A 24,426-nucleotide genomic window follows, 5' to 3' on the forward strand; every position below is an offset into this window, starting at 1 on the left:
CAGTGCGATTATGAACTGATGAAATGACCGAAATGGCGAGGTGTATTCCGAATGTGTTGAGCATGGGCAAATGTTTGACACGCGACCTTAAGAGCATAGTGACAGCTACTGACAGGAGTTACATGAATATTACATTACCTTGCTGGCTTATGGTACAAGAGGACTACAGACGACAAATACAGGTGAAGAGGGAAGCACACAAACATGAGGCTGCATAACAACCGTACTTTATTTAGGGAAACAAGCACATACCTTTAGTTGGGAAAGGGGTTAAAAGGGGGAAGATATGTTGCCTAATTGCGGGCTATCAGAAGTATAGTTACGCTACGGTGCAAGAATACAAAAGGATAAAAGAGTCTGAAATCCGAGTATGTTAATGGCCACACAGGAATATGAGGAAAGAAAACTTCATTCAAGGCTAACGTTTAGGTCCATTCAGAAAAAGCGCGCTTTCTTCGCTAAGGCCTGTTGGTCATCTGCCGAGGGGAGCCGAGCACTCAAGAAAGCTGAGGGAAAGGTAAGGAAAATCGGGAGAAGTGAGGGCAGTGTTAGGTGAGAGTACATTAATATACTCTGACTGCCGGACAGTTGCGACAGTCTGAAGTTGCGAATGTTAGTTTGAGCTGCGGTGTAGGTGCGAGCTGTACGAACAGCGACATGTACTGCTTCCGTGATGAGTTCCTCCGACGACTGCCAAATCCGACACCAGGAAAGGCGGCAGAGAAAAATGCGAGGGTAGAAACACACACACACACACACACACACACACACACACACACACACACACACACACACACACACACACACACACACACACACACACACACACACACACACACACACACACACACACACACACACACACACACACACACACAACAATGGGAATTTAGAAGACTCAGAACCGGTATTATCAGAATGAAGTGCTCAACTAGAAAATTGATAAAATCTTCCACGGTATCTAAATTCTTCATCGATGAGCGCGGCAGACGGGTTACTATACAAGGGCAGAAAAAAGATGAAGTGGTCAGTAATGTGTGCAGAACACAATTTGCTAGCATGCAAGAGTGTGAAGAAAATGCTTGAGGCGGAACAACTTCCCTGCTTCCGTCAGAAGCATTGCTGAAACGTTACAAATGGTACGCGAAACAAACAAAAAAAAACAATGAAAGATAGTTTGCATCCTTGCCCGCGTGATAAGGACGTAACTATGACATCCCAACCTTCAAAATAAACATTGCTTACATTTTTTTTTTCTTTGTTTTGAAGTTCGCACCAAGGCCGCTGCTTCATTCTCGCCGCGTGCTTTGCAGCGAGTGTGCCCATTCCCAAGCCTTACCTGCTCCCACAACTTAATATCGAGCTTTGCTAGCGAAAAGGAACATATTTTGCGTCCCTAACTGGCCCGGGACGTCTATTAAACTCTGGCTTTCGCTTCAGCCCGGGCTTCGCGTGTGCAATGCTTGTTAGCCTTTAGAATAAGCCGCGCACGAAACACTGTCGATGGTTTCTCTCTTTCAGACCGACCGGTCTATCCGGCGACTACCGATTCGCTCCGGCGAACGCATCGACGCCGAAAAGGGGAGAGGAGGCCGTCGCTCGGCGACCGCGCCGTCAACAGCGCGGGCCCGCGGTCGCGTCGGGCCAGGTTACGGAGTCAGAGCCATGGCCGTGGATTGGGAGCTGCTGCGGAGTGCAGACGACCAACAAGAAGCGTACGAGCACGTGCTGCAGGTGAGTGATTCTGCCCACCTTCTGAACATTCTGGTAGACCGTCGCCAAGGGGAGTGTCGATTTATTGCGTCGACGCTTCTTCTGGTTCAGCTAAAGCGAACACTATCACGAGCGGTTCACGTGCGATAACGATTCAACGAGGGAGACGTTTATTCGCGTCCATCCTCAAACTTCGCGCTACTAACTGCATTCAGCAGCGGAGAACAATTAGGCAACCACCGAATAAGCATTCGGGTGAATGCTTAGCACAAGTACACCCTTTCGCAGTCAAATTATCTCCATAAAAGGTCCGTCCCATATAGGTATACCCATGTGAAGCATGGTATATGCACGCATGTCAAAATGATGACTTTGAAAAGTGAACAAATTTCGCCATACTCTTTGCTTTTCTTGTACCTATTCGTTGTACCGTAGGCAAGATCCTGTTTTCCTGCTTTACATACCAGCGGTATCTCTCCTCCCTCATCTTTGAACTTACGCGGGTATATATTTGTTCGTTGACATAAGGAGCGGCCTGGCGCGTGCCGAAAAACAGCATTGCATACACCGTGACGCATCATCCGCCGCCCGTTATAGGCACTGGAGACATATTATACAAGTGAAATTTGTGGAAGAGTTCTTCAAACATTCGTACTTTCTGTCTGCAGCATGACACTGGAATAAACTTCCAGAAAATGTTGTGGCATCGGCCAATCGCCGACAATTTTGATCTCGTACTCATTTAAAAATAAAACAGCGCAAAACACACAGACGAAAAAATAGAAACAGACACCACAAGCGCTTCATCAGCGCTTGTGGTGTCTGTTTCTATTCTTTCGTCTGTGTGTTTTGCGCTGTTTTATTTTTAAACCATGTATCACCAACTCGCCCGCTTTGCCATTCTGTTGTACTCGTACTGATGATGTGCATAAAAATACTAATTGAGATCGCGTTTTCACTATATTTGTATACCTCCTGTTTCCAGTTTTAGTTTTCTGAGCTTCTCTAAATAGCAGACCTAATTTCTACATGCATATACAGCTCTATGCGCATTTTCTTTGTCGTTTTCTTAGTGTCCACCTTTATCTGTGTCCGAAGAACTGACAGTATGATGAAGTAAACGAATGAATGAATTACGATATAAGAAGCATTGTAAAGAACTGGAGTTAATTAGCGAGCGTAGAACGGGCTCAACCACGTCCATGGATGCCATGAAATATTCTATCCCACAGATATCCAATGCATGCTAAGAAATGAGCATTTGCTGGCTCTGCCGCGGAAACATGAACTCAGCACGTCTATGAGGATGGCGGACAAGGCCCCCAGGTTGCTGTTGTATAATTCGTATATACTGCTTGTTAGGCGGACTTGCTGGGTCGGCGCAGAAGTGGGTGGCGTGGTCGGTGATGTTATTTTTAATAAGCGAATGACGGGAATATATTTGGTTCTTACACTGTGTTCCCTTTGCTCTGCGGGGGCCATACTATCGGTTGCAAAAGTGTACCGAAAGCGTGTTCCCGGACAAAAAACAGAAATAACAATTCCATCTCGGCTTCGCGACCTTGTCGCTTTGTATTGTTACCATATATAGAACACGTGCTTCCCGCCATACATTGCCACATATCAGGCTCCAGGATACCCCCCCCCCCCCCCCCTCCATGTGGCTCCACCACAATATTACTTTTTTGCGTCCAAACGCGTCACGTAAACGTTTGCTGCTAATAGTTCTTGCAATGGAATTATCGAGACAACTGCATGCGGCAGCTGCTACAGAATGAAGGCTGCGGTTGTACTAAAATGTTTATAGTCAAGTCAAGTCGATTCATCTTTATTTCAACATCGCAGAGATGTTAGGGGCGTAGCCAAAAAGCCTAACAAAGGCTTGACGAGGGGCTACCCCCCCATAAAAACACTTGACAACTTTGGTGCGACAGATAACAATACAGATATACATTTCTTTGTCTTATTTTCTTTTTTTTTACAGAAACAGAAACACGGCAAAGCGACACTTCCAAATAATGATGAAACAACATACACGCAAAACAGAAGGCATTTTTGTAGAAATACAGTTTCAGTCAGTTCATAAAGGGTATGGAATCTGCATAGTGTGATCAATATATTGTGTTTAACAGAAGTGGCAAGTTAAAATTAACGCTTTGTCGTCCGTAATTTGTTCGGGTTTGCTGAAGGATGAAATTATTTTTAGTACGCGTGTGATAGTTATGAGTTTTGTGCTCGAGCCTGAACATTTCTCTGAAGAAAAGGACTGGATTTATTGCTGCAGTCCTGTAGCGACTTAATAAGGTTTGCTTGTATTGCTGCGGGAGAGAAATTACATTCAGTTTTTGAAAAACTGATGCCGTAGGTGTGTCTGTGGAAACGTCGACGAGTATTCTAAGGGCACATTTTTGCAGTTTGAAAAGCTTGGTAATATTAGAAAATGTGGTGGTTTCCCAAACCAAAAAGCAGTAACCTGTAACGGAAGAGAATAGGGACTGAAATATAATTTTTTTAACACACTGTGGTAAAAAATACCGGAGCCTTGACAGAATACCTACTACCTTAGCTGTTTTGTTTATCGTGGCATCTATATGTGTATTCCATGATAATTGTTTCATTTCATTTCATTTTATTACCTTAAAGGCCCCTAAAAAGAGGTGTTACATAAGGGGTGGCAAGAGCAAAAATACATAATCACAATAACAGGAAAGTTTTGACACTATCGATGAACTGTGGTGAGCAAGTGATGAGAGCAATGTTGTCCGGAAGGCCGTTCCAGTCTGCAGCTGTTCGAGGAAAAAAGGAATTTGAAAACGTGACGGTACGTGAACGTGGACGGGCAACTTGTAGCTGATGGCTGTTGCGATGAGATATGCGTGTGGGGGGAAGAATATAAGGTGCGATGCGCATAGGACTGTGGAAAAGTTTGTGAAATAAAGATAGGCTGGCAATGCGACGACGGAGCGATAAGGGGGATAATCCGGATGCTGTTTTTAAGGAGGAAACGCTGATTTCATAAGAATATGATGAATGAATAAAACGAGCGGCGCGATTTTGAACAGATTCGAGGGCACTAATGAGGTAAGCTTGATGAGGATTCCAAATGGGCGATGCAAATTCTAGTTTGGACCTGACGAATGATTTGTAGGCTAATAACTTTACGTGTTCGGGAGCATGATGAAGATGGCGCTTTAAGAAACCTAGCGTCCTGTTAGCTGACGATATTATGTTAGTAACATGCATACTCCAAGAAAGATCGCTACAAATTGTTATGCCTAAATACTTATATGATGGAACTAGCTGTACGGGAACTTCAGAGATTACGTAAGGAAAAACAAGAGGGTTACGGCGACGGTTAATAGACAAAAGATTACACTTACGTGGGTTAAGTTCCATTAGCCACTCGTTACACCAGTCTTGAACAGCATTAAGATCGTTTTGAAGAGAAGATTGGTCAGCGGTGGTGAGAATAGCACGATACAGTACACAGTCGTCAGCAAACATACGTATGCTAGATGTTACGTTTGAGGGCAGATCATTAATGTATATTAGAAAGAGTAGCGGGCCAAGCACAGACCCCTGGGGGACGCCTGACGTTACTAAGAGTGAGTTAGAGTTCACATTGTTAACGGAGACAAACTGAGAACGATTAGTTAAGAACTCTTCAATCCACTTCAATATATCGGGGTGTAAATTTAATCGGGAAAGTTTTATCAGTAGGCGTTTATGAGGTACTTTATCAAAAGCTTTAGCGAAATCTAAAAATATGACATCAGTTTGTAGGTTAGAATCAAGGTTAACATGCAGGTCATGAATGAATGTAGAAAGTTGGGTCTCGCAGGAGTAACCTCGGCGAAAACCGTGCTGAGCAGGATGGAAAAAGTCGTTGGAATCAAGAAATGCCATGATGTGGGTATAGATGACATGTTCCATGATTTTGCAAGGGATACTAGTTAGCGAGATGGGACGGTAATTTAGCGGTGAGTTCTTGTTACCTGATTTGTAGACTGGAACAACCTTCCCATGTTTCCATTCTTTGGGCAGTTGACCTTTGAGGAGTGACTGAGTGAATAACAAGCACAACAGGGATGAACATATACCTTTGGTGTTAATCAGTATTTTGGCACTAATATTGTCAATTCCAGCCGAGGATGACAGTTTAATGTTTTCTATTAGTGACAAAATTCCTGTTGAAGAAAATGTAAGAGAGGGCATGGTATCCTGGATAATAACCGGGTTTGAAGGAAATATCGGATCTGTTTCATTAGTAAATATGGATGAAAAGGCTGTGTTGAACATATTGGCGCATTCAGTTTCACAGATGGTAGCACCTGATGCGTCGGTGAGGGAAATAATGCGCGTGTGCTGGGGGTTAATGACCTGCCAGAACCTTCGAGGGTTAGTAGTCAACATTTTGGGCAGATCGGTATGGAAAAACGTGCGTTTAGCTTCTCGAATGTTTAATAAATACGTTTTTTCAGCTGCGTAATATTTGTTCCAAGCGTTTTGACTAGGGCGTGACTTGGCCGAACGGAAAAGACGCTTCTTTTTATTTTCAAGACGTTTGAGTGTGTTTGTGAACCAAGGGGTTTGAGGGTTAGTTCGTATATTTATGTTGGGAATAAACCTGTCGACCAAATCTTCGATTTTCTTCTTAAACATGAACCAGTTTTCGTGGACGGATCTTTGATGAAAGTTAAATTGGAAATCTGGTAAAAATGCACGAAGTTCATTATTTATAGCAATATAGTTCCCTTTATCGTAAAGTCGGATTGTTCGCTTACATGTTGCGCGTGAAGATGGTTTAATCGTGAAGCCGGCATGTATGACTTGGTGATCGCTGATACCTGGTAGATAGGTGATAGAATGAACGCAGTCAGGGCTATCCGTTAATATTAGGTCGAGAATGTTAGCGCAGACATCCGTTACACGGGTTGGTTCGGATATTAGTTGAACGAGATTAAAATTAAGGCAAACGTCAAGAAAATCATTAGCATCCCTGTTACCTGTAGCGGTTAGATTATGCCAGTCGATACTGGGAAAATTAAAATCTCCGAATAGGATAGTGCATGTGTTAGGGTGCTTGGTTTTAATTTCATTTAATGCGTGATTAAGTTTTTGAGGAAAGTCTGGGCTGCTAGGAGGCCTGTAGCAAACGCCTATCACAACTGACTTTGGTGAGGCATGACACAAGACCCATAATATTTCAATATCCGATGAAAGGTGAATGGCCGTGCATGATAGCTCCTGTGCAGTTGCAATAAGTATCCCCCCTCCCCTTCTATCTGGACGATCTTTACGGAAAACACGGAATTTGGGCAAGTCGGCAAGGACTTCACTATCAGAAACGTCACTACTCAGCCACGTTTCTGTCAAGATTAGTAGGTTGCTGGAGGATGATGTGACGATATTGGAAATAATGTCGCGCTTTGAAATCAAACTTCGGATGTTAGTAAAGATCGCTGACAATGAAAGTGCTTGTTGTGCATGTTTAGAACAGCCTGTCGATTGGTGATGAGGTGGTTGCTATTTTACCTCTTTTACGGTTTGTGAGGATTCATCGAACGTGTATCGTTTGGGACCAATGTGCAAAGTTTTGAAGCGCAAGGAGAACTTGTCGGTTACCGATCTGGCAAAGGCTACAAGATGTTTGCGAGCGTTACGTATAGGAAGGGAAAAATCTTCGCCAATACTGTAGTCAGTGCCTTTTAGTTTGGTGCCTAAGGAAAGGATGTTTTCTTTGGTTTTGGATGAGGTGAATTTCACGATAATCGGCCTTTTACGATCAGTGGAGTGGCGTCCAAGGCGGTGAGCACGCTCGATTAGATTAGGTTCGATGGCAAAATCTAGTTGGGTGGAGCAATGGCGAATGACTGTTTCTTCCGAGTCTGCATATGTTTCAGCGGGGTTAGTGTCGGGTATGTTGTAAAATATGAGGTTGTTGCGACGAGAGCGATTTTCAGCATCGTCCATACGTGCTTCCAGCTTGTCAATCTTGCAGGTAAGTTCAGAGTTCAGAGTTTTCAGGGCGTCTATTTCGGAATGGAGAGTGGAAAGTGAAGCGTAGCGTGATTCCAGAGCGTCCATGCGTTTGTTTAAGTCACTTAAGGTTGTTTCAGTAGTCTTCAGTTGTATTTTAATGTCCTGTAGATCGCAGATTACTGTAGCTTGGCCGGCAGTTAGTTTCTGGAGCTCGGAAAGTACGCTGTCGGTATGGTCGGGGCCGGGGTTAGTTTCAACATCCCCTGACAATAGCAAGAGAAGACGGATAACACGCAAACATTCGGCAACAATATCACAGCAGCACTGAGGGCTCGGCAGCTGCATTAAGAAGTAGTTACTGTTTTTTTTAGCAAATAGAGAAAACTTATTACTAACCTGCATTGTGAAAAACAGAGGATTAGTAGACTGCGCTGTCGCACAGCTACCGAGCCCACAGAGCGGCGGTGATGACAGCATGCTCTTTATAAAGATCAGGTGTGTTGATGTTCCTGGTGATGGGACTGGCCAATGAAGATCCTCGATGACGTACTCTGGCGGCGGTGAAGGCAGGTGCAACAATGGTGATCGCGCAGGTTGACAAAAAATTTCATCTTCATGGCGCATCAGGGTCACGGGAGAGACGGACGTGCAGGCTGCAGACGGCACAGCGGCGAGAAGCAGGTGTAGTGCGAGGGTAAATACCTGCATTGTGAAAAACAGAGGATTAGTAGACTGCGCTGTCGCACAGCTACCGAGCCCACAGAGCGGCGGTGATGACAGCATGCTCTTTATAAAGATCAGGTGTGTTGATGTTCCTGGTGATGGGACTGGCCAATGAAGATCCTCGATGACGTACTCTGGCGGCGGTGAAGGCAGGTGCAACAATGGTGATCGCGCAGGTTGACAAAAAATTTCATCTTCATGGCGCATCAGGGTCACGGGAGAGACGGACGTGCAGGCTGCAGACGGCACAGCGGCGAGAAGCAGGTGTAGTGCGAGGGTAAATACCTGCATTGTGAAAAGCAGAGGATTAGTAGACTGCGCTGTCGCACAGCTACCGAGCCCACAGATTGAAATATACTCCAAGGCTTTTGAAATCCGAGGCGAGCTCGATTTCAGCTGACCCTAGCCACAGTGAGAAGCCCGAGAAGTCAACGATCCTGTTTCTCGGCCGGAAAAGGGCAGCTTTTGTTTTTTTGGTATTTAGTTCTAAAGAATTAATGGTTGTCCATTCATGAAAGGAACGCAAACACCTATTTGCTTGCCCAAACAGGTCATATACATCTGTTGATTTAAAGAAAATGCTTGTGCCGCCAGCGTACATTATAAATGTGCATTTGTTATCTATACTGGTAATGTCATTTATGTATAGGTTAAATAAGAGTGGACGCCGTTTCGCACGGCCTGTATGTCATAAAAGTGATTGTCAATTTTATCTTGCTGGCAACGGAAGGTTAGGTAAGGTCGGATCAATTGGAGAAAAACTCCCCGAAAACCTTATGTGTCTAGCTTGCCTAACAAAGTCTCATAATCGATCCCATCAAAGGCTTTTGAAAAATCTACAAATATGCCCAGGATAAGCTGTTTGTTTTCAAATGATTCTAGTATTAATTCTTTCTGTACAAGAAGGGCGCTCTCTGTTGACCGCCCCTTTCCAAAACCATGTTGGCATGTACATAGAAAGTTATGTTTTCCATTAAACCCAGCAATGCGCTGAAACATAACCTTTTCCAGACATTTTGAGAAGACGGGAATAATCGATATCGGACGATAGTTTGAAAGGTCATTTCTGTCACCGCTTTTAAATATAATAGAAACTATAGCCATTTGCATTCGCTTTGGGAATACTCCTTTTTCTAGACAGGCATTGAATATGTACTCCAAAGCTTTGCTGATAATATCAGTGACGTATTTAAAGGGTTGTACCTGGAAACCATCTATATCACGGGACCGGCTGTGCGAAGGGTTGTAAAGTGACTTTCAATTTCATGTTTATCTGTCGGTGACAGAAATTCAATATGAGGGTTGCGAAATTTTAAATACTCTGCAGAGCGGCGATTATGAGCGCTGCTCACAACTGTAAGAAAGTAATCGTTAAAACGATTAGCCAACTGCTTTCCAGATAGTGTGTGGTCGTCAATCGTTATCGAAGTACAAGTCTGTAGCTGCCTTTGAGGGTTTAAGATGTTGTTAATTTCCTTTCACACAAGGTCACTTCGTTTTACTGTATTGTAGTTGAACACTATTCATATAGTCCTTCTTTGCTTGGCGAAGGAACAAAGTTACCCGATTTCTAAATCCTTTAAAAGCTACGAGGTCATCGGAAGCTCTAGAAGAAGTAAATTGGTTGTATAGCTTGTTTTTCCTTTTTATCATTTTAAGACAATCTCTATTTATCCAAGGTTTGCGAGCTTTTCTTAGTTTTTTGGAAGTTATTTCGGGAAAGCACTCTCTATATATATTTTTTACTATTTTAATGAAGAGATTGCACACGTCATCTAGGTCCCTAATTTTGTACACGCACTCCCAGGACACTTCCTTGAGTTTGGTTCTGAAAAGTTCTAAGGTATCTGCATTTATTGTTTGCTCCGTTTGAACTACTGGCTTCTTCCGTTGACGCTGTTTCACACAATCAGCAAACAGAAAAAATGGTATACGTGGTCACTCAGTTGGGCACAGATTACACCAGATTGTGTATCCTGAATATTGGTGATAAAAACATCAATTGATGAGCGTGTATGCATTCGTGTTGCTTCCAAGATCACATTTTGGAAACCATCACAGTTCAAAACCATGTTTTATTCATGCTGTTCATTGAATGAAGTTAGGGAATCGATATTGATGTCCCCTCCTAATATTAGGTTCAGCCTATTTTCAGTTATCCGCGATAAAACGCAATCAAGGAACAAAAGAAACGAAGACACATTGCCGCCAGGAGGACGATATACAACTGAAAACACATTTGAACCACAACTGTAGGACAGTATTTCGTAGTCATCCACCACTATCGAGAAGCGAGGAATGACAGAGCCATTAAATGATTTGTTTAACATTAGCATCACACCACCTCCTCTTTTATTGATTGCGTATTGTGATCTTCGTGAGTTAAAACTTCCTCGTCCTCCCTATACCAAGTTTCTGTTATCATAATTACATCAAATGAGAGCTCGAGAGACTTGAGAAAAGCAAACACTACGTCTTCTTTATTATGTAAGGACTGAGCGTTCAAATGAAAAAAAAAGAAGTGGCTTTTTTGTTACTCATATGTATATTTGAAACATCAGTGGGCAAGAAAAACTGCAGGGTCATGGTGAAGTTGTAAAAGCACTACGAAAACGTGCTTTCATTAAACTATTTTATCCAGGTCGTCTACACAGGCAATGCGGCTTGCATTGGACAATTCATCCTTTCTTGCGAAAATGCGTCCATTTCTCGTCCAGACGAATTTCCATTTTTTTTTTCTTTCTTTCGAGTGATGGCAGATCCCAGCCGTTTTTTTTCAACGTGGGGTAAAGGTGCTCATTAAGATAAATTGCTGCCGAAGTCCGGGACATGCTGTTGTTTAGATCAGCTTCACAGTTTGAATTCGCTGTTGCGACGCTAGTTTGCTCACTTGTTCAGAGTTCAAGACTGTCAGTGGTAATTTTTGCATGTCGAGCTTTATCAAGTACAGCATCACGTTTTGACCGATACCGGAATTGCACGATTATGTTTGGACATTGGTTATTCTTTGCCGGGACACGGTGGCAGACATCTATATCATCCATTGTTATTGGTTCTTGAATAGCTTCGCCAACTTTCGAAAGGATCTCAGGCAAACGTTCGTTCTGTTCGAGAGGAAGACCCTTGATTTCGACATTTTTTTGCCTTGAATATTGCTCAAGCTCAGTCAGGCGCTGTTCGTAGGTGGACAGTAGCTTTTTCAAGGAATCCTGTTCAGTGGCCAGTGCTGCATTTTCATTTCTGAGCGCCTTGTTCTCCTCCTTTAGAACCGAGATTTCAGCCTTTAAGTCATCAAACTGGGAGCTGCAATACTCAACGCTAGTGGTCAGTTCTCAGTGGTCTTTACGAAAGTCTCTTTCTATTTCACTGCGCAATGCAGCAATGCAGTTCACACAACACGTCCCTTCGCGAATAACGTGGTATTGTAATGACTTTACGTAATGCGCTGACAAAAATTGGTACGGACTGTCTTTCATGGTCTATTGTTCGAAGAGGAATTAATTGATAGTATTTGCTGAATACGGAACGAGATAGAAATGAATGTTAGTGTTCTGGCCATATATCGCAATGAATACGGGGAGTAGTGCCCTTTCACGATACACTCGGAGCAGTGCATTATGCTGCTGTAATCCTACCGATCAATAAGCTTTGAGCGGACTTTAGGACAGGGTTTGAGCCCTTCCAGCTAGGACCAATGCGTTATAACTTTATAAATTTGTGTTGAACTCAGTGTGCTGCCTTTCAGTTCTAAGAGTACAGTGTTAAGGTTCCTGAGTTGTAGAAAATGCAGCGTCGTCATCCGATTAGGCGGCATTGGACGAAAGCGAAGAATTCTGATCGCTCTCCGTGATCATGACGTCATGGCCACGTAACCGCGCATGGAAATTTCATCCATCTCACAACGCTCATATTAAACGTGACGTCACGCGTGGAGCGGAGGTCATTGAAAAATTGGGCGAAATAAATGTCGCTGCATGTCTCAAATCGTAAGAAGAAATTGAACTCGCTGAATGAAAATTTCTTGAATATTTACGCTGAATTCGAACCCAGAACCGTCTGGTTGCGAGATAAACAGGCTACTGAATAGGACAAGGTGTCGGGCTAGTTGGTTTTCCATAGTTTTTGCAGCACGTAGCCATACAAGGACAAAGACGGAGGAACAGGTAAGACTCACAGGCGCTGAACTGCAACTTGGTAGTCAGCCAACCATGTCATATCACAGAGAAACGCCCAAAGAAGGGACAAAATCTAAACACGTGGCGAAACATAGGTGCAACAAAATCAAGGCATCGAATTGAACAACCGCAAGTATAAAAATATCAATAAATATAAATGACTAACACACGATTAACATCAGAAAGCGGCATAACATGATAATAGTGCCCGTGGCGAAAGTGCGTGAAAAAATCAAGAAACATTCCCAGTCCTTAACAAGCAACAATGGCTAAAAAAGTGGATGTGCAGAGAACGTTTTTTTATAAGAACTTGTTTAAAACCGCAGATAAATATATGAGGTAGACAAAAAATGAATGAAAAGATGAAAAAAATGGAGAGAGCAGCATCTCTTGCTTTAAATATTACATAATACACAGTGATCAATGTACACTGGTAGCCAATTAGAATTATTAGAACCCCTTTTCGTCGGTACTGTCTATCGAGCAAACTGGTTGTTTCTGACAAGGGGAGTAAAATAGCTTCATACGGGTTTGACCATCGGTGTTTAGTTCGGGAATAAATACATATTTATAGCCACAAGATAAGATGAACTTCATTTCTTTTAGGATAGTTGTATATCCGGCACCTGGTTTGGAAGTACACAACAGAACTGCAATAATTGAAGCGGTAAAGAAATATTCAACCTTCAAAATTCCTTGCCAGAACACGACAGCGACCAAGTGCAGTTTTTACGATGTCTTCGCAGCTACTGATTCGTAGATTGCCCTTTAAGTTGCTTAAAATTAATAGTGGATAGTCCTAAATCTTGTCAAGTGTAAAATTTCTGCCAAAGCTGAAATTCATTATCATTATCAATACTTATGCCTGGTTGTCTAGCCAGAGTTGATGATCACTCAGTCTACGGCAATTGGCCGGGCAGTACGCTGTTAGTGCTACATTTAACCTGCGTAATCCTCGAGTTCAGAACGATATAATGAACCAGGCTGCTTCAATTCATTCTAAAGTACTGCAGGTCAGAGCACGAACCTTGTATCTCCGTGGGCTTGACACTAAATTAGCCTGTCTCACTCGTATAAGATACGCGCACACTGTTGAAAAGGCGATATGTCATGTTCAGGCCCAAGTATCGGACCTGTGAGTGCCGTACAACGCAAAACGTGTGCAGAGCAATGCCAGTAAATCTAAAAGGCAGGGTGGTTGCGTGCCTTGTTTTCCTAAAATCCGCACATTGTTTTTTTTATTTTTGCTGCAATGGCGAAATTCACGGATTTTCTTCCTTAATATCGGAACACTCTAAACAGTAAATCGCTAATGCATTGTAAAGGCACGCTTTCATCGCAAACAAACCCGCCGTAAACTCGGAAGCAGACATACGCCGCGCGCGTTTCTGCGCGCCGCCGGCTGCCGATCCCCACTATCGGAGCGACGGTAGCGCCACCTCTAGGTCGATCTCGCGGCGAATAGGCATGACAATAGAGGACTTCAGGAAGCTTTCGAGTGGTGCCCTTAAACGGAGCCTAGTCTTCTCCCTAATGGTTTTCGCTAGCGTTTCTGAAATATGACCACAGAACCGTCAAGGTAATGGTTTATAAAATTACTTTAACGAATCGCAAATGAAGCGACGCATTTGCAAGCTCAATTGAAACGTTGTAGTAAGTTGTTCAACGTGCGCGCGCGCGCGCGCGCGCGCACGCACGCACGCACGCACGCACGCACGCACGCACGCACGCACGCACGCACGCACGCACGCACGCACGCACGCACGCACGCACGCACGCACGCACACACACAGACACGCACACAGACACACACATATACACGCACGCACGAACACGTGTTGTGTTCACATGCTACACAGCTAGTTTGGAAATTATTTGGTTTAGTCTAGCTTCTGCGTTAGTAACCAGCTTTGTATTTTTGTTTTTTGAGCAAAGTGCAACTGAGATTCAGTTGATCCTTGAGGAGTTAATTTCCTTTTCTGTAACAAACGCGTGACATACTGATGAACTGAATAAAGTCCATTGAATATTTATAGACATCGCAAGAAATGAACAGTTGCTTGATTGAAACAGAGCGTGCGTTTTTGCAAGAGCAATGTCAGTTCTTTTTTTTTTCTGTAGAAGACCCTGAAATTATGCTTCCCAGACATGATTTCCCATAACCTGAAGAATGCAGCGTAACCGTACGGTGTGCTGCATTCTTCAGATTGTCGGAAATCCTGTGCACGTAAGGTATAGAAGCGCTGGCCTAATTTTCTTAGAACGGCCACTGTCCCGGCATGCCGTTTTTTTTTTCTACGGCCCCGTGCGAGTTGGGGCGCGTTTTTGAAAATTAATAGCAGAAAAAAAAATATTTACTGTGGTTTAGCTTCGGTTACACCTAGTGTGAAGCGATAGCTGAAGCATGGTTACTTCTGCCGCTCATTTGGCTTTAGCCCCTTCTCTTCTCCGGCGCAATCTCGCAGCTTGCAATGCAATGTCCTCCGGACCGTCAGATGCAGCCAACCGACGATCGTAACGAGTAGGGCTGCTCAGTTGCTCTTCCTCCGAGTCCATGCGGCGGCTCCGGCCGAGGCGCGCGGCACGCCTCTATTATACTCGAGATTGACGTCAGCGATCATGTCTCGCCATACAACTGCTCACGCTTTAAGCTACTTCCCACGTCAGTTGTCATTTGACTTTAGCCTTTGTTGAGAACGTAGCTACACAAAGTGGTTGTGGCTTAAGGGCCAACTTGACCTCGAAGCTGTCTGAAGGTCATCGGAAGCACACGATGATCTTGGCTTTACCTTGCGTAGTGAAGCTATCCCTTTAAAACTAGATGCCTGCCCATACAAGATCTGCGTATATATTATCCTCACGGTGAATAAAGGGTGGTACTGCGCACAAAAAAACAGGGACAAGATGGGAACACAACAAGCACAGACTCGTGACTAAGGTTATCTGAAAAAAAGACGCACCTTTAATATCTTCAAAGTGGCATATTTGAATTAAATTGAAAAAAAAAATTATTTCTAGTAATATACAGGAAACTGGCCTTGGGCGAATAGCTACAACGATAGCTTGAGAGATGCCCGAGGCCCAGTATTGACAGAGCAACAAGACGTGTGACATTAAGGCGAAGATATAAATATATACCATGAAAATTATGAAGGACAGAAAGAGCGCATATATAAAAATGGAACAGCAAGTTAAAAACCAGCACAGTAAATTAACGGTACACAATAATGTAACAGTATGCACGAAACATGGCAAAACGTAATGAAAATGAAGTGACTGTTCTTTTAATAATGTTTAAGGCAAGGAACGGAAAGTACAGAGAGACAGTGCGGAATTGATAAAAAATAGCTTAAAGTCCTTAATTGAGGCGGTAAAGATGTTTGGGTTGTGTATGTTAAAATGATTTAATATGCATGGTAAAGTCACTGCCTACGCGCAGTACAAAAACCTGATTTCATTCTGATACAGTTTGATCGATCAGTCACTTACACAATATTTAGCCTTCGTGCCATCTTTTTGCCATCTTTGCCATCTTTACCTCACGTGCCATCTGGTTACGGCTCCTCCTCAATGCTTTCGTATCTTCCAGGAAAGGCAGGCATGGCTTATCGCGTGTTGCATCTGGGCATGCGCCACAGTGCAGCGGTAAATTCAACCCAGTTCCTGATTTCAACGAAAGCTGATGTTCTTTTATGCGCTCATTCAAACATCGGCCCGTCTGGCCGGTGTATACGCTGTCACAGGTAAGGGGGATTTCGTACACAACACCCGTCAGGCACCTGACGAAACGAGCGGCATGACGCTTCCCTCCGGACGTGACCCTGACTGAATCGTTGTGAGCGCATGCAGGAAAAACAGCAGAAGCAAACACTGGATACGCATCTGAGGCTTACACGTTTCCTACCAGTATGTACCACACTCAAAAATTCAATCAGCATTATGAACGATCGCATCACAATGATAGATGAGCACGAGGTTCTGGGCATTGCACTAAACTGTCATCTAAGCTGGGATCACCACATTAACAATATGTGCAAAAAGCTCTCAGTGGTAGCCGGCACTCTGTCCTACTGCAGAAATATACTGCCACAACGAGTTAAACCGCAGTTATATCATGCGCTAATTGCACCTCACATAAACTACTGTACTCTTGTTTGGAGCACAACAACCAAACGGAATATTAATAACATCAATGTGCTTCAGAAAAAAGTATTGCGCTATGTTGCAAACGTTGGCATAGGCACAACTACAAAAGACCTATTTCCGAAGTATGACATTATTCGAATCACACACAGTTATGAATCTAAATTGTTAAACCAACTCTATTTTTCGTATGCAGAATCTGCCAATTCTATTAAGCTTGTTGCATCATTACAACACTGGATAACGGATGTATGCATTAGAAACCTCCCTCACTGGTTAGTTCCCAATTTCTGCACCCAATACAAATTTCAGTCATTAAAACATGATCTACCATCCCTTCTCAACAAATACCCTAAACAGGCGTTTTCATCTAATAAATAACTAAAAATATTCTTTTGTAATCTGTGCTAAAATAATACGCGCCACTTTCATCTTCTCGAACTTTCTGTTTATTTGCCTTGTCTAGGTAAGACGATGTAGTTGTTAGTTTTGGTTTTTGATGTGCTTCTGTATTATAAAAGTTTCTATTTTATATGCATCTGCGTTTGGCACTAATTGCGTCGACTCCTGTCTTGTACTTTGTAGGTACATATTTTGTACATATTTTTGTGGTTTTGATGAGTGGATTGCATTTATTATTGTTTATATACACTGAAAACTGCGTCGACTCCTGTCTTGTACTTTGGCCCCTGGGCCGTCGTCAAGTTGCTGAGTGCAACTTTTAGCCCAGGGGCCATTCAGAGTTGTTTTGTAACTGCTCTGAAAATAAATAATTTAATGTTCGTAACAGCGTCTTACGATCGATATTCAACAGTTCCTTTATTTCAAAAACGCACCCAATCTGTTTTTTTATGGCAGTGTTCAGAAACAAAATTCAGAATAAACTGTAGAAGAAAATAAACATAAGCAAACTTTTTCTATACTTCGTGAGCTTCATCATTCCCATTAACATGTGCTAACAATGTCTTGTAACATTCCCCATTTACCTCACAATTAAAAGGTGGCCGAGCGGACTTGTTTTTATAAACGCTTAACAAGGACTCATGCGTGGGATGAGCGCTCATTTTTACTGCACGCGTAATTACTGCAGCGGGGTTATATTGCAGGGGACCTTGGCTTGAGGGAGGCATGCGAGCCTCAGTCGCCTGCATGCTCGCTGACTGAAATGCCCCTTTGATCTTCCACAGGTGGATCCCAATGACTTGGATGATCCTGATGATTTGCGAGAGCTGTTCGACGCTGCTCGGCACATCATGAAGGTTCGTCCATTTCTCTTTCGCGTTGCATCTGATGCCACCAGCCCTCATTAAGATTTGACGCCTCACTATAATTCCTATGCATGACTATTGCAGTCTAAAATGTCTGTGCAGCTCGCAAGCAGTTCAGCGCCGATTTAATGTGTGCCGGCTAGTGCTGCATCACAAAACAGTCACGGTGTTGGATTTCATTTATTTGTTCATTTAATTGTTATACCTAAAGCGGGGATCAGTTCAATAAAATAATGAGCCTTTTTAAGCAAAAACTTAATAAGTAAAGCGATAACTTATTGGCATGCATGAGATACGTCTTTCTCAATGCTCTAGGACCTTCCATTCGGTTAAATGGACGAACTATTTTAATCTGAAACTTAAATCTGTCAAGATGTCCGTCTTGATTCCTTGAAGTTTTGATTACTTGACAAATTAAACTTTTCCGACATTTACCTACTCACTAATCCGTATCTATTCAAAAATGTTGGTGTCGTCCAACAAATTGGTGGGTGAGCGTGACAATTTATATGATCGGTCAACGTTTTGGTGGTTAGGCCGCCTGGTAAGTTTTCGTAGTCACTGGTTCATTTTCAAATTAGGTACCATGGCATCATTGATTCCTTTATGTCTTTTGACCTTGAGGACCTTCACAGCTCAACCAGTCAAGGAATATTATTCGACACATAACGCGAGGACACCATGTCTGCTCCTGCTGTGGCTATGCGGGACCCGTTGATCACTCGTCTTAGGGCATGTAGGTGTTCGCTATAGGTACCGTATAGGCGTCGTTTATACGGTCAGGGACGTCTGGGGCATCCTTCATCTTAATTGCATTGTGCGAGTGCCCAAATGGTGGAGAGGGTGCCTCCTGCAATTGCTTCGAGTAATCATTTTCTTTGAGCGAGAAGTTAGGCTTCTTTGAATTCAGCGACGGTGTTGGAGAATTTTAGGTTCATGGTCTTTCCATCCAGCTGGGAGTCTGTAGCCTGAGGGAGGTGTAATACCTGGGAATATACATTCTATTTCCCTGCCAGGACGGTTAAACTGTGCACGTGGACATAACGTGGCTAGAATGATGCGTTAATTTGAGGGCTTGGATGATGCATATGGATTGCGCTTTTGAAGCGTGACAGGCCACACTGGTGGCGGCGATATATTCTGGCAGGAGATTATTTCAGTCACTGTAAGTGCGGACGTAAACGAACTTCGGTGACTGTGCGTGCGTGTGGGGAGGGCGTTGTGGCAAAATGGGGAATCATAATCTCGTTACCTAGTTGAAACGAAACATAAAATCTGTGAAAATGAGCGATTCAGGATATTTTACGACTTAATTCAAGAGGTGAATGGGGTTAAGGGTAGATCAAGGTGTACTTTCATTCCCATAATATTGTTTCTGCTAGAATTATGAAGTAAAAGAAATCTAGTGTCACGATTCTGAATGGATCTGAGGATCACAAATAATATAATCAGGATTTAGCGTATTCTAGTTTAAGAAAGATTAGGATTTAGCAAGGACCCTGCCTAACAGAAGGTACTGGTGCAATCTCCGGATAGCGACGCCTTTCGCCTAATAATACCCAGTTAGCCGAATTTTGGCGTTGTTTAAATAACGCCTACAAATTAAGTCAGTAGAATTATGGACACCTAAGCTTTTGCAGGTGTCTGTAAGAGCAATGAGGCTATCGTTAACCAAATAAATACAGGCAATAGCGGCTATGACATAGCAAAGACGGCGATGGAGGGATAGCTGGAAATTATTACACGCACGGAACATCATGAGCCATGCTTCACACCATGGTATAACACTTTGTTACGATCCTCTTGCAGGCCGGTAGCATCTACCTGAAATGTTATTGGGCGATATATATGACGCAAACGACAGCAAGAGGCAGATTTTAAAAGAAATGTTATCAAACAGTTCGTTAATAGATCAGGAAAAGAAGGGGACCATCAGACGTCTTCGGGTCTCACTAAAAAGCATAGGAGGCATCTTCGACGTTCGGATTGGATGCCGCGGCATGGTTATTGAAAGAGCTTGGGCACTAGCTACAAGAGAAGTTTGAATTCGAAGCAGAGAAAAAGCGAAAAAGTACTGCGGCCACGACTGATGGCATGCGACAATTAGGTTCGTTTTGTCTCCATTGTGAGTTATTCAAGTTTTCCTGCTGGTTTCTTTAGAAGTATAGAGAAAAGTTTTTAAACTCCGAGCCTCGTTTCCTTCTTCCAGCCTTTGCTGTTGACTTCTTTGCACACCCGCTTTGTAGTGCGACCGATAAGTGTCATCAAACCACGCTTAGACCAATTCTCGTCAACGCGTGCATAATAATATATTACAATATCCCTCAGGTGTCCCACAATTAAATGGCGTTTTCGAAAGCGGGATTATGCCCTGAGTGCATTTCTTCTCTTTGTAACAAAGGCTTAAGCTGCAGGAAGATAGCTTAGTTTTAAAATTTTATGCTAAACATTAACTGTGTAGAATGAACCTGGGGGATCCGCTCTAATAGTCGCGTGCGAGAAACATTTTTTATCAGCATCGACACGCACGTTTGACCGCATGAATGCTAGATTCGTGGGATAATTAAGTTAAAATGAGTTATAGCGTCAGGTTCGTCGAGAGCTGCGCAAGGCTCGCAGGCACTGGTTTCACCATGATAGCATGAGAGTATAATGAGAGGCCCCCGCCGTTCACTAGAAAATCCGGCGTTGGCGCTGTTGTTGCCAGGTTACACAGCTGGACACTGATTGGGTGGCGGGATGTGGCGTCACGAGACTACGTGGCGTATACAGGTTGGCAGACGCTGCCAACTGGAACTTTTCCCTTGATATTGGTGGGTGAGAGCGGAGTGATAGAATTTATTGGGAACCAAAATTCTTGTAAGGGGAAAAATATTGAATGTTTTCTGGCCACTCAGTGCCTGAATTGCAAGGACCATTTCCCTGATCTTCGGAGCACCTTTACTAGAGACAAGAACAAAGAACGCGTAACAGGAGAAATCTTGGAATCGGAACTGATATAAAATCTGGGGGAAGCATGTGTCAGTTCCGTTACTACTACTCTCTCCAAAAAAGCTGACCTATTTGTGCATGCGTTAACGATGACGCCGGATTGTTCAGAGCGTATAAAGGTATACGTGATTCGCTCGAGACAAGAGTTGTAGGGAGTTCAGGACCGCCCTTGTTGGTTTATCTAAGTCCCTGTCCGTTTTTCGCTGCCACCTGATCATAATCGTGCACAGCTTGATTAAAGGGGGGCTTTATACCTGTCTGTTGATTTTCGCGTAATATGGTCGCTAGCAATTAATCTTTTAAAAATTCAATTCAGTGCAATCACTTTAATGCCTAGTGAAAAAGCGGAGAGGAAACTAGGAAATATAGGGAGGAGGAATTAAGGTGGCGGGGGAGGAGGACTGCGCAACCGGAGGGTGATTGCCGCGTGAACGGAGGTCGAATAATGGCGTCCTCTTAAGGAAGGGAGGTCGTGCACGGCCTCTATCGAAGCCCTGACAAACTTGGAGCTTATTTTGGCTTCGGATACGTCACAACCAACAACGAGTCGCAACATTCGTATAAGCTTGATGATGATAAACAAGTCATCTTTCATCAGGGCGCGCCATATTATGATCCCGACCCCTCCCTCACACGCACTATGCCACATAATAACAATATCTTATTACGTTCCCACAAGCGATTAGTGCTTCTGAAAAATGTTTGTGGCTAAGTGTCTATACCTACGCTCTTAAACTGGTTGCACATACGATCCGGCTATAAGTAGAACTTTAAAAAAAGTTCCACTTAATACTGGAACTTATGTGGAACGAGATTAAAAGTGTATTCTATAACAGGTTTCGCTAAGACAATTTAGAGGACGCTTAGCGCGACAAAACAAAAAGGCGATGAGACACGGACGCTAATCTAAGCTCCTTTTTCTAAATCATGACCTGATAACAAGGCTGAACTTCGTGTTAAGCTTAGCTCCAAAAATGGTTTTCTGATCTGTGATGAAGTGCGCGCAACGTGTCAAGTCACTGTGTTCAGACTCTGAGCATGACGAATTTCAGCGACGTCATACACGACGTCTGATCAAGTGGGGGACATAGCGCCAACGCCGCGCACCTCAGATATGGACAGCTGTCGCTGTAGAATCAGCTGCCTAATTTCAAAGCCAGCACTCTTACAGAGAGTATACAACCACAGAGCATTGGTTGCATTTCCATGGTGACGTTCGAGTGTATCGTTGACTGTTTCCTCCGTGCAGATGCGGATCGACGAACTGGCTTCGGAGGAGACAGCGAGAATGCAACATCGCTCGCAGGTACGCCCCGTCATGTCCTGCCTAATCAGGGCAAACATGAAGGTCGCGGGGTTGCGGCCGACTTTATTCGACGTGACGGTAGCTCACAGTGACGTTCGCGGTGACTTGATGCACGCATTTTCGATCACTCGTTATGCACCGCTCATAACACTAAGGTCAATCTTCAAAAACTCTGCGCAAGAAACTCGGGTTCACCTACGACAACGCGCATGGTAGATAAATCTTGCGCAGGCCGGTAGATAATCTTGATATCCTCTTTGAATTATGGGGGGCCCAGTTGAGCATCGTCTTTTATGGCAAATTGTGCTCTTCAATGTTTTTAAAATCCTTTACGTTTTTTTATGCTAATCTACTCAAAATAATATCATCAAAGCTATATTAATTTGATGTCCCATGCAGTTTCTTCCTTGTGCTTGTCGTTATCTGTTGATTGCATTTCATTATCCTTAAAACATATTTTTATAAAACGTTTGATCTATTGCCTATACTCCGCACGTGTTTTTTGTTTGTTGCTATTTTACGGTACACATATGCGGCCTTTCAGACGCTCCATTTAGTGACATTTTGAGCAACAGTCACTGCGTTTCGTTGGACTTAAATTTACTCTGTTGGGAAAAGGGATACGCTTCGTTCGCTTTCGTTCGTAGTCTTGCTATGAAGTGCTGTCTTCCACTTTTGCTGTAAGCACTATGAATGAGCGGGTGCCTACGTTTCAAGGAAGGAAAATCAACTTCGTTCGTTGACCTATTCGGGCGCTGCGAGCTAGCACAGTGCATCAAGGCCCTCAGTAGAGACATGCCGGCTGTCGTCACCTTTCGTGGTAGTGGCGTGTGACTCGTTTCAGCCCACTGCGACAACGTGGGGGCGAGTTTAGGCGCATAGCTCCATTATGGACCAGCCATAGATAGACGACCCGTGGCACCAAACACGCGCAGAAGTCAGCGAGAGGAACATTTAGATGATTGATGAACGTGGAATTGTGAAAGAGGACATGTCCATATTTTTTTTTTTTTTTTTGCGTTTCTTGAAAGAGAAAACGCTTTGTGAGGAGTGTCTTAAAAGCGTACGCCGCTGATCGCAGGAGGATGAAGAGGAGCTCGCCGAGCTGAAGCAGCGGCTGGCCTCAGCCGAGAAGGTTTGTGCCCGGCGGGGAGAAGGCCGAACCACCTTTGATGCTTCTTGTCTTTTTCTCCTCGCAGCAAGCGTCACAGCTAGCAAGACTCCGTGAGGAGAACAGGGCGCTGGAAAAACAGGTGTGTATTTTTATTCCTCGTTTCGGTTGGAGTGATGGCACCCTTTCTATTGTTACTCGTTTAATAACGCCATCATGACGTGCGCGGGATCGGGTGAAAATCTAGTGGGAATTTCGCTTTTCTTATTTTACCGTCAATGAAGTGCAGAACAGGAGTGTTTAACTGAATTACGTGTATCAGTGTGATCGTAAGACAACCATGTGGCCTCTCGTGGTAACGTGGGGAAGCATCAACTCTTCTTACTAAAGAAAGGGGAAGCAAATCTCCCAGCTCATTGTGGAGCCTGAATGCGTGAGCCTCTCCTGTCAGAGACCCACTTTGCCTGATAGATGGCTATCGCAGTCACCTCTATTTTATTGCGAAAGCCTTTCGCGTAGCCACGGGGGTAGGCACGTTTGATCTTTAATGACCCCAGATGACTGTGACGTCATACCAGCTGCGAGAGATGGGTTGCCAAGTCGAGTCGTCGGGTGGCGGCTGTCGGTAGGCACGACGCGCCGCGGATGAGATGATGACGTCATTGTGACGTCATATCAGCTGCGCGCGATAGGCTACCAAGTCAAGTCGTCGGGTGGCGGCGGTCGGTAGGCACGGCGCGCTGCAGCTCGAGCCGCGCTGCTAGCGAGTCGAGGCGCTGCTGTTACCTCTTATCTCGCAGTTGAGAGGAGGAGGAGGAAAATGATAGGTATATAAATGCTCGCGCTTGCTCAGCTGGGGCACTTGCTATCCATCCTGATAAACAGAAAGAAAAGTCACGCCATCTCCATGAAGCCTGGAAACGACAGCGGTCTACAGAGACATGATGACCGGGAACAGCGTCACGCTAGGCGGCGCGCTCAGTATGCAGCTAGACGAGTGTGTCGCGCTCCACT

The 24,426-nt window shown here is 43.9% G+C and overlaps 2 protein-coding genes across 2 annotated transcripts; one reads left to right on the forward strand and one right to left on the reverse strand.

Moving 5' to 3' along the window:
• Positions 1-1,541: 1,541 nt before the first annotated feature.
• Positions 1,542-23,529, forward strand: LOC146174814 (uncharacterized). The gene is made up of 4 exons (XM_084585458.1): positions 1,542-1,734; positions 17,924-17,995; positions 22,245-22,301; positions 23,383-23,529. The coding sequence occupies exons 1-4, from the start codon at positions 1,666-1,668 to the stop codon at positions 23,527-23,529; spliced, it is 345 nt and encodes a 114-aa protein (XP_084441584.1). The 5' UTR covers positions 1,542-1,665.
• Positions 6,618-8,751, reverse strand: LOC146174815 (uncharacterized). Its single transcript, XM_084585683.1, has one exon. The coding sequence runs from the start codon at positions 8,707-8,709 to the stop codon at positions 7,240-7,242; it is 1,470 nt and encodes a 489-aa protein (XP_084441809.1). The 5' UTR covers positions 8,710-8,751; the 3' UTR covers positions 6,618-7,239.
• Positions 23,530-24,426: the final 897 nt, after the last annotated feature.

This window comes from Amblyomma maculatum, chromosome 11, assembly GCF_055883805.1.
Source record: "Amblyomma maculatum isolate TAMU_Amacu chromosome 11, ASM5588380v1, whole genome shotgun sequence".
In the NCBI taxonomy this organism is placed as follows: Eukaryota; Metazoa; Arthropoda; class Arachnida; order Ixodida; family Ixodidae; genus Amblyomma; species Amblyomma maculatum.

Bases quoted from the DNA above. Each gene is read 5' to 3' on its own strand.
- LOC146174814 (XM_084585458.1), top strand. From the start codon at position 1,666: ATGGCCGTGGATTGGGAGCTGCTGCGGAGTGCAGACGACCAACAAGAA. The intron at 1,735-17,923 runs GTGAGTGATTCT...GATCTTCCACAG, and splicing joins CGTACGAGCACGTGCTGCAG to GTGGATCCCAATGACTTGGA. The intron at 17,996-22,244 runs GTTCGTCCATTT...TCCTCCGTGCAG, and splicing joins CTGCTCGGCACATCATGAAG to ATGCGGATCGACGAACTGGC.
- LOC146174815 (XM_084585683.1), bottom strand. From the start codon at position 8,709: ATGCAGGTATTTACCCTCGCACTACACCTGCTTCTCGCCGCTGTGCCG.